We start from the raw sequence: 10693 nt of genomic DNA, 5'->3' as shown, positions 1-10693 counted from the left end.
TGACAATGTCATCCCTGCGCTCTGAAACCAAGTGGTGACCCACCGTGATGTCACCAGCTGATTTGTGAACTGATGTTCTGAAGCTTTAAGTCGGACATGTGGGCCGTCCCCATCTTTTGGAGCCAGAAGTGATCATATTTGGACAAGCTGGGGAGGAGCGATCAGTGGATCTAACTCACAGATCTAACCGAGGACCCGAGGACACTACGCCCACCCACCTTTACCAGAAACCAGACTGCACACAAGGCTGTCAATCAAACCAGTTGTTGACCCCATAATGTCTTTATGTTTCATGAGAGAAGTTCAAGGTTTTTGAATTGGAGTCTACTGAAGCGAGAGGTTGGTTTTTTTTCGGAGCCAGCCACTAGCGGCCCTCAGTAGTATCGCACTTTCAGGCGCTTCCGCACTGGCTTGACTCCCCGGACCTGGAGGCTACATCCATTTTCTAACAAGTCTGTGTCTGAAACCAGTTATTTCTAATAACTTGCACCAAACTATGCAACAGATGAAGCGATGTAACAAATACTCGTGTTGCCAATAGAAACAGGGCAGCCGGCCACACACAGAAAGCTAAATAGTGGAAGATATTGGGTGTGTTTAAAATCCTTGACTAGTACAACACAAGTGTTTGTATTGAGACCTTGGTAGGAAATCTCGTAAACCCCTTCCAACCAAGTGTCAGGTGTGTCTAGATTGTCACAAGGCATTGTGTGAAGTGTGACTTCTGTGATAAACATATAGGTTCAGTTTGATATGTGGTTTACTGAGTGTTTCTCCTTAATAGCTCCCACAAGTCCTCTGCGACATTTTTGAACATTTTCGCACTAAAAACTATATGCGTGAGTTTGTGCATCACCGTTACCTGGTTTCATCCATTTCCATAAAACTCACAAAGCTCTCTTTTTAAGCCTTTTCTTTCAACTCTATAACTGTAACCTCAATTCATTCAATTCTCTCTCCGTCCTGTTGTCATTACACACACGTCTGAGTCATCTGTGACCCCTCGACTCGCTCGTGGACTCGCCTCCTCTGCTGAGCCTTGATATTTACCCAACTAACCTTTAGGATTTATGGGAAAAGGGATTTCTTACAGCCTGCCCTAAATGCATACATCTTGAATAAACAATGACATTCAGTCAGATACACAACATACGGTTGAGCAGGGTTATGTCCCGAGGATGAATTTTTTGCGTAGTTATGAATGTCAATTGGATTTTGAATGAGCTTTTAGCATTTCTGAAAATAAAACTCTCTGCAAAAGCACCTCCTTCCACACCACTCACATCACGATAGATGGCAAAACCATGAAGGGGTTAAATTAGAAGCGCTGTAATAGATCTTACAGCACAGACAGTAAAGCCTAGACACACTTTTCAGGGACATCTGAAATAAATCGTTCAATGGGAAGCCAGCAGAGCAGCAGTTAGTCTTCATCATATATAAATCTAACACATAAATATTGAATTATATGGACTTTAACAAGATGTTTCAGGTGAGCACCAATAACTGCTTTAAATTAAATTGATTTCTTGGTTATTTTTTAGGTTGTGTTGTGGTGACTTTTAACGGCGTGTCACAGTTTAACGCCTTTTCTCTGACCCATACAGTCACGATTTTCGGTGAATTAACTATTTAAAGAATGCGAGGGCAAACAGATCATATGATCCTCCACCAAACCCTCCCTGACAATGTGATACCTGCAGGACAAAGTCAGCAGCACGGTGCGCTCATGCCTTTGTTTCTGAAAGTAGGTTGTTGAGCGTCCCATTTACACCATGAAATTGGAGAACTGAGGGCTCTCTCGGCAGAAAAAATGAAACATCACAGGATCCGACAATTACAGTATTTTACTCCACCCAGCCGCGCTGTATAAACTCCTGTGTTAAAGTACCGTTCAAGCCTGTGAGAATGACAAATACTGATGGGGGAAGAGGATACACCTCCACATGAATCACTTCAATCGACCTCAATCCCATTCTTACGACGCACCACGGCTCCTCTGGGAATTCAGATAGCTACTCCATCGAAGGAGACAAAGCGTTGCTCTTTGCAAAAGAAGGAAACACAAGTAAAAGAAGAGGATGTTTGTCAGGGTTTAAGGCCTGGGTGCAAGAAAAAAAAAAAAAAGGGAGGAAAGAGACTCAGTCACCTCGAATGAGTCATCCAACACACCTCAGCACTTCATACGGAGGCATATTTACAGTCCAATACGCTCTGCCTCTCCTCTTTCCCTTCCCTGGTTAGTCAAGCATCACGACACACATCCACACACACAGTCAGTGTCACCCCGTGAAAGAAATGTCACGGCGCGCAGGCACAAACACAAACTGGATAAAAACAGCATTTAATTTAATTTCTGGTCTCTCTGAGTCGCCTCATTATTGGATTGAAAGGGTGCCCTTGACCACCGCCACTGTGACTCGCAGCAGCAGGGAGCTTCGTCATGCGCGCACACAGCAGCGGGGTGAAAGGGTAAAAAATAAGATAGAAATGAGGAAGAAGAGAGAAAAACAGGAGTGCTTTGAGTAAAAAGTGGCAGTGTTGGCATCATTACTTCAATGGTCCGCTTGTCTCCTAGTAACCAACGCCAAACCTGGGACACAAGTCTGGCCTGGTCCAAATGATATTTAGTCTAATCTGGACACGTTGGGACAGACAATTGCTCACAGCTTCAACTTTCTTCATTGTGATTGCAGTCTGGAATCCCTGTTCGCATTAACGTCCGCTCAGCCACTCTGGAGGGCGGACCAATCAGCAGCTGTGATAGAGCCTCGGCTGGTTTCAACGCATATGGTGGTCAATGACGATGCAGCGAAGGCTACTCCAATAGTTTCAAAATGAACCCAAAGTCTACATCTAGTGGGACGCAACAACAGGATACAATTCCCTGCGGAGTGTAGACAGACGCGTATATTCACAGTGAATTTGGGTCTGGTAACAGCAGGCTGATTGGGTCTTATTCCATTGCCACAGGTCGAACGCTCACATGGAGCCGAATGGACAAATTAACTGTGATCATATGGCGCAAAAAATCTCTGTTGGAGGAAAAGGTCTTCGACACAAGACAGACACTGAGAACAGTGAAGTGCAGGGAAATATGAACGTATTTCTGCTCCTTCTGGCTGATGGATGACTGGTGAAGTTTCACGATACTGCCAGCGTTGGAGTTCTCGGTAGATTATGGTCTGTTCTATCATCTGTTCTGTTTGCATCAGGTCTGACTGTCTTTGTGATATTTTTTGATCAATAAACTGAAACTAAACTAAATTAATAAACAAACATGTTTTGTTATGAATGGACTTAATTGAAATCCTCATAAACAGATGAACTACTACTGTGTTAATATTGGCTATAAGACCATTGGCAGAAAATGAAGTGCACAAATAAAAAGGTACCCAAACACACTAAAATCACTAACAACACCTTCATTTGTATCTAGCATCTATACCATGAATATTTTTTGGCCTGCTTGTGGTTCAGAGAGTTTCCAGGACCAGAATGGGAGGCCGGACCTCCAGTCATCGGGCTCCTCTACTATGGAAGCAGCCTGAGCTCAGGAGGCAGACGCCATTATGCCAACTACACATTGCTTAAAGATGAAGTTAGTGTGTATAACATGCATAATTCACATTTTGATTTTAAAGGAATAGTTCATCATTTTGGGAAATACACGTAGTTAAGAGTGAAGAGGATATATTATCAGTGTCCTGTCTGTACAGTAAATATAAATCTTCCGCTAGCAGGTCAGGTTAGCTTAGCTTAGCACAAAGAAGGTGGATTTTGTTTGCCTCCGACAGCACCAGGCGTGCGCTTCCGGCCAGCTTCCAAACAAAAACAAGTAAATTATTACTTGATATCATGAAAAGTGGTTTTGTAACTGTAAAACTCCCAGAACCGAGTAGAGCCGTTTTAAAGTGCGCCAGCAACAGAAACACTATGAGAAGAGTGAACGTGGCTCAGACACGTTTAGGCCGTCAGTAAGTACGAACCATGTTTGTTTGTAATAAGAGAATGAACCTATTTACATATTTAATTTATTATAATGCTTAAGGCACATTCAACACCTAAACGTTGAGCTGAGAAACCAAAAGAGAAACAGAATTCTTGCGACGATAACAAGGCCTCCGTCCTCACCAAACCACGGGTTACTGAACAAGACGCGTGTTTGGAAATCCTCAAGAGGAGGCTGACAGCGAGAGGAAGACGGCCATCTGCATTACCTCCGCAGAGCAGATCACAAACCAATAACTGGGCTCATTTCCCTCCTCCAGCTCCCAGAGGATCAGCCTCCGGGATCAGAGGGGTGTGACGCTGCTGGTTAAACCCCGGCAGGAGGAGGAAGAGGAAAAGGAGGAGGAGGTAGAGGAGGAGGAGGAGGAGGAAGAGGAGGAGTGTCGGGCTGCGACCTGCCTGATGACGCAGCCACGTCCGTTTCCAGAGCAGCTGTCTCTACGTTGCAGGACGGCAGACTTACTGACGGGCTATAGTTACAATGCTGGAGGCAACGCAGGCGACCCCAAAGACGTCACTGGTGCATCACGAGGTCTGTGCAGGTCGTGTCTGTGCGTGTCCCACCGACACAGTCCCTCACGTCAAACAGTATTCCTGGGATTTTAAAACAAACTTTACACTTTATGGTGATGGCAGCAAAGCAGGGTCAGGAGCATTGCTTTAAAAACATCAAAGCATTACAGTATTTTAGACCTTTCATTTTTAGGAAAATAATACTGAATGGGAGCCACGTAACAAAAGTCATCCTATAACATTTTATATTCTTTCAGATGGTAACCAACAAATACTTATCGGTTTATATTCATGTATTTGCTGTACTTTATTTATTTCCAACAAATAAATATTCTTATTTAGAAGCACGCGAACATCTGATTTCACACTTGTATCTAAAACGATACGACCCAAAGACATCATATTTGAAATGTAACAAAACAGACACATTACTATATCAGTCCAAAAGGATCATTTATTAACAAAAATTATATACAAACAAGTTACAAAGAAAGAGTTGACTAATTTCCGACCACGTCACTGTTGGATTAACATTTGCATTCTGTAGTCATGGCCATTAGAAACCTGAGCTTGATACAAAATGTTATGAAGTGTGTGTGGTACAAAGGCGTGTTGCACAATGATTGGGAAGCGTTACAAAAGGTCGAGAGTATAAATAGACTGTATGTACACCTGATGGAGTCAAGTCCTTGATGCAGAACCATTTTCGTCTGTACAGCTCGAGGGATGGAGGAATATCCTGCTGCTGATTCTGCGTCAGTAAAAATGAGCGTGTACCCTTGAAACCTAACAACCCATGAATCTATTTGTTTCTCTGTAATTCTTTACGTGAAGTTTAAATGTTTAAACGAGAGGACTGCCCGAGTCAGACACGATCTCCTCCTGTCAGGACACCGACTGGCAACATTTATGAGAAATAATAATCGGTCATCTTCCTGCGAGGTCAAACACCGTCCAGGCTTTTATTTCAAGGGTCACAGGTTGAAGGTCAGGGGTCATGTCTGCAGCAGTTACTAGGACGGGGCATCCTCTCCGTGTATGGCCTTATACTTGGCCATCTCCTCCGGAAAAACCTTGCTGAGCTCAGAAATTAAAAGGCTTTTGAATTTCTGCAACAAAAGAAAATAGAGCACGAGAAGTTTAATGCTGATTTTAGGACAATCAAATTGTAATCCAAATTTAGATTTTGATTAATGCCTCAATGTGATCTCATTCTTAACGACAACCGTCCTGCCGCATTTTCTTTCCGGACATCAGCTACGTCAAAAGCAGGTCTCCTACTTGGCGTTACACCACATGACGTGACGCAGAGCAGCGGAGAGCGGCCGCAAAGTCAGCCCTGAGGGAGCGCGAGCGAGAGACACCGACCACAGAAAAATACTGGTTCAAAAGTTAAATAAAACACTAAAGCCAGTTGTTTTTATATTCAGTGATTCATTAAGCTGAAAACAGAATTCCCTCACTGTCGTTCACGGTTGATTTGCAGGTTAATAACCGGTATCCTGGCGAGTTTCGCCGGCCCGCTGAGAATTACCTGCACCTCACTGCACGGCGCAGCGCTGCGAGGAAAACTGCAGACATTGTAATGATCTGCCTGCTGTTTAAATACGATGTAATCTTCTCTCAGGTTCATCAATGATGATGAATCATCATAAGTATGTCGTTTTTGAACATTTTGAGTCGTCAGTGTTTTATGAGACTCATTATTAGAATTTCATTGATGCGATTGATCTGAAACTCACAAGGTTTCCTTGATTAATCTCAATATTTATATTATGATTGATACTTTATTTGAATATCTTGTATCAGGCATCATCATATTGTTTTAGTTGCCTTCTGTATCAGGTAAATGGAAGTAATAAACATTTATATTGAAAAGAAATCGTGATCTCAATTCTAAGACTAATAACAAAACCGTGACTCTGATTTTATTGGGAATCGTGCAGCCCGAGTTGATTTGCAGACTTTTTTTTTTTTTTTATGCCTAACATAACTAAACTTATGTGCTTTTACACCAAGAACCTGATAAGTGCTTTTCAAAATAAATCTGCCTGATGTCCATTTGTATCACCAAGTTACAGAGAAATATCAGACACAACTGAACAGTGCATAAACATGTGAATTAACTGATGTAACAGGTTTCTACTGAGAAGAAAAACTTCTAAGCACGCTGTCCGTGTCCAAGGCTCATTCATTCATTCATCATCAATAAACGAAGTCATGTTAACAGAGAGTACTGTACATGGTTCTTTAAATAATGCTAGTGACCCTTTAATCTTTACAGGAATTCCAAATATGCTCATGAGCATTTAATCAGCTAAATATTTTGACGGCTCCGTTTCGTCTTGTACAGCTGGTGGTTGGGTTGGCAGTCTGTGGGTGGTGTTGGTGGTTGGGGGGGGAGAAGGAGGGGTGGCTTTATCACTTACCGTCATGGTGTCTATCTTCCCTTTGACCTGCTCGTTCCTCGCCAAGGCTCTCTCCAGACATTCCTTGGTGTACAGCTGAGGGTTTCGACCTTGGTCGATGTATCTACAGACACACAGTTGGTTATCAGACGACGACGTGGTGGTGCTATGAAGCACAGATACGGTCTTAAGGTCTTTACACGCTGATGAACATGAAAAATAAATGACACCACAGTATTTTGCAATCGAAACTACTCATACGGGCAGCAATGTGAATTTGCGAGAGTGGTTCAAAACAAAAAGGTTTGAGTGATTCGCGTTAGCTCATCAATGACGGATTCAACAACATGATCTGAGGGGTGAACTACGAAGTGAGATTATTGGGTTAACGAGGTATGTCGAGACTGAAGCCTGGGTTGTCAGTCTCACGAAGGTGGCTCTCTTTTAAGATGGCTAGATCACCATGGTAACTGATGCTGCAAACTTAACCTGGTCCGGCGCAGGTTATGTTGGAGATATCGTATCAAGACGTCTGAAAGTACCGCCTACTGACCAATCAGTTCTCTCTAAAAAAAAAAATGTCATCACCAATCGGAGAAGATCCAAGTGAAATGATAAGACTAAAATGTTCATGCACGTCATGAGAATACATCTAATAATAAATTAATTTAATGAAATATCCTCATGTAATTAGTCCGAATTTCCTGTGCACTTTATGGTAAGGTGATTTAATAGGCGAAGTCTTTCAACTTCAGCGACACATTCACACAGTCTGCGATCTTTTTGCACATCCTTCCATCATGTAGCAGCTGCAGATGTGCCGCTTTCAGTGTGGATTACGTGTTTAACTTCATTATAGTTTTTTGTAAAAACACCTCCTCCTTTATGTGAACGCGCTCAGAGCCGAAAGCAGAAAGCCCGAGTTAACAGAGAAAGCTGATGACCAGCGTCGTAGTACCGATCAGCTCTGACGGCGAGTTTCTGCTTTGTTGAGCAGCTCAGACTAAGAAAGCCTGGATATGTTGAACTTGCTTCGTAGTACACCCCTCTGGTGCTGCTTGTCCTTGAGCCATACCTGCCAACACTCCTGTATTTTATTGCCATCTCACAGTGACAGACATGTCGTCGTCTGAATGAGCTGCGCTTCTTCCATTATTTCCTACTCAAAAATATGTCAATGACAATAGCTTCGTTGGGAATTTGCCTGTATCAAAATACAGCACGAGAGCTCAGGGAGTAGGAGAGAAACAACGAGATGTGAAGGGCTGACATCATCTGACATTAGGCAGAATGTAAACACCGCATTGTCCTGACATCCTGGCTCCCACAAGTTGTCCTCAAAGTCATTGTCTTCTTAATTGTTGTGTCCTCTGTCATGTAACACAGGGTGGCCAGATACACAACCAACATTGTTATTAGGAATTTTGGCATTAAATCAGTTCTACTTTCACACGATGTGATTGGTTAATGCCTACTCACAATGTGAAAGCTTTTATAAATTCCTTTAGCTAAATTTGCTAACTTAATTTAGCTTCTTGATGAAGACATTAAATTGCGCATCAGTTAATGAGGATTAGAGAGAACTACTTGAAGGGGAAACGCAGGTTGTGAAATGTTTATTGTTTCCATGTATTTCAGACCTGCTTTGCTGCCCTGTCAAAGGCGGCTCGTAATCAGTATTATAGTAGATTGACATACCAGGTATATTAAAGCTAAATGCGTTTGATTTTTATAAAATAACGTGATTTTAAGACGGTAAGTATTGGTTTTCTTGCAGTATATCGGTGGTTCATTTGCTGCTCTTTCCATGAAATAAATTCTGTCACCCTGGCAAGTGAGCCAGTAGCTGGCAAAAACATCTGGGTATTACCCTCGAGGGGAACTAGTTTTCTTTTCTTTTCTTTATTGTTTTATTTTGGTCAATCTGCCTCATTCCCCATAACATCCTGACTCAGGGTGATCCCCAGTCAGGTAGTCAAGGGTAGGCTTAAGGCAGGGGTGTCAAACATACGGCCCGCGGGCCGGATTCGGCCCGCCAGGGGGTCCAGCTCGGCCCGCCGGATGACTTTGCTGAGTGTGAAAATTACGGAAAGACATAAATTGCATTTCTATGAGAATATGGAGGTTTATGAGTACAAACGTTTTGTAATTTTTTTTTTTTTTTTTAATCGAGCCAGTAATTGCTTCAAAAACAGCGTAAATGCGACGTCTGCTCCGGAGGCAGCAGCGCTCGCTGCTCGCTTTGTGACGCGTTTGACGTCAAACGCGTCACAAAGCGAAGGAATCTGCAGAGGAGAGCCGGGGCAGATAAACAGTGGGCTGATGTCTGAGTTTTTGCTCTTTATGTTTCTGGTTTATTGTAGAAAGACCTTTAAAACAGGGTTTATCATCCAAAAACCTTCAATGATTTAAACAAAGAGAAATGTTGTCGTTATGTATGCGTTATTATGCTATGATTTTACTGGTCTGGCCCACTTGAGATCAAAGTGGGCAGTATGTGGCCGCTTAACTAAAATGAGTTTGACACCCCTGGCTTAAGGTATGGCATGGTTGTTTGTGGTGAAACGATCACCCGTATGTTTCTTCCCCATGTGCAAAACATATTGATGAATGTGCCCCGACCCTGTCACTGATAGCTTGGTAACCAGCTTTGAGGAAGATAAAACTGGTGCAAATGAATTGCAAAACTAAAACCCCTGTAATGATGATAAAAAAAAAAGCAATTCTAGCTCTTTACCATCTCAATTGTTTGTTTGTAAGCCGGAGACCTGCAGGGACTGTTACATGTATTTTTTTTATCCTAAACACAGTACAGTGTGAAGAGCCACACCAAAACACGGGTTTTAAATGATATTTCCACAGTACGTCTTCGCCGAATGTTAAAGTGTCTCTAAACAATCAAGAATAACAGAAACGGGAAGCGTGCAACATCAACAAAAAAGGGCGACGAGTAACGTCAACCTAAAATCATTAGATTTCCTAATGGGGTTTGGCAACACCGCAACGAGAACTGGACTCACTCGAAGACCTCCAGGGGGACGTTGATCTCGTGAAGCTGCTGACGGCACTTCTCGATGTCTTGCAGACCAGATATCATAAAATTGCTGCGAAGACAAACCGACAGAGGAGGTTAAACGTAATGTTGATATTTTTTGGGGGGGGATTCATGTGTCGAGCTGGAGGACGACATGACTCACAGTTTCTGGTTGAGTCCCGCCTGGCTGCTCGGCTGGAAGTCGCTGACGATGATCCCTAACTGTCGAATATTCTCGATAAATTTCTCCAGATGCTCCTCGAGGTTGTCGAATTTTTCAGCCATTGGAATAAACTGTTGCTAAACCACCGATAAAATTACATAAATGACTCCGTTTAGAAGAATCTCTTTATCAAATTGTCGCTGTTTACTGTTAGCAATCCACACTACAACAGCTACAATGCTTAAAGTGCTTTACGGCAATAAAGGACAGCCAATAGCTGTGGGTGCCGTTCTGTTACCTAGGCAACAGCCAATGACAGACTGTCGTTTTGTGTCGCAAGTGTCGTGCCGATAGTTGGAGGAAAGCTTCTTTATGAAAATAAAATTAAATACAATTCTTCTTTGTAAAAATAAACAAATGAATAAAAAAATATAGTTTAAAAAGATTTTTTTTTAAAAAGCTTCATTGTAAAATAAATACATATAATAAATAAATAAAAATTAATAAAATAAAAACGTAAGGACCACCAGTTGAATTCAGCTTTGTGCGTCAGATGACTGGTAT

The 10693-nt window shown here is 42.3% G+C and overlaps 1 protein-coding gene across 1 annotated transcript; it reads right to left on the bottom strand.

Moving 5' to 3' along the window:
* Positions 1-4960: 4960 nt before the first annotated feature.
* On the bottom strand, positions 4961-10374 carry med10 (mediator complex subunit 10). Its single transcript, XM_069176744.1, has 4 exons — positions 10130-10374; positions 9953-10036; positions 6954-7056; positions 4961-5633 (listed from the first exon to the last, which is right to left on the bottom strand). Exons 1-4 carry the CDS (start codon positions 10249-10251, stop codon positions 5538-5540), a joined length of 405 nt encoding a protein of 134 aa, XP_069032845.1. The 5' UTR covers positions 10252-10374; the 3' UTR covers positions 4961-5537.
* Positions 10375-10693: the final 319 nt, after the last annotated feature.

Source organism: Embiotoca jacksoni, unplaced genomic scaffold, assembly GCF_022577435.1.
Source record: "Embiotoca jacksoni isolate LCO1_2020_lvr unplaced genomic scaffold, fEmbJac1.0.p SCAF_7, whole genome shotgun sequence".
NCBI classification, from domain to species: Eukaryota; Metazoa; Chordata; class Actinopteri; family Embiotocidae; genus Embiotoca; species Embiotoca jacksoni.
The sequence above is the reverse complement of the archived record's forward strand: the minus strand, read 5'-3'. Positions and strand labels throughout refer to the sequence as shown.

Coding starts and splice junctions, on each gene's coding strand:
- med10 (XM_069176744.1), bottom strand. CDS start 10,251: ATGGCTGAAAAATTCGACAACCTCGAGGAGCATCTGGAGAAATTTATC. Junction 10,037..10,129: donor GCGGGACTCAACCAGAAACT/GTGAGTCATGTC, acceptor TTGTCTTCGCAG/CAATTTTATGATATCTGGTC. Junction 5,634..6,953: donor GGAAGATAGACACCATGACG/GTAAGTGATAAA, acceptor CTTTTGTTGCAG/AAATTCAAAAGCCTTTTAAT.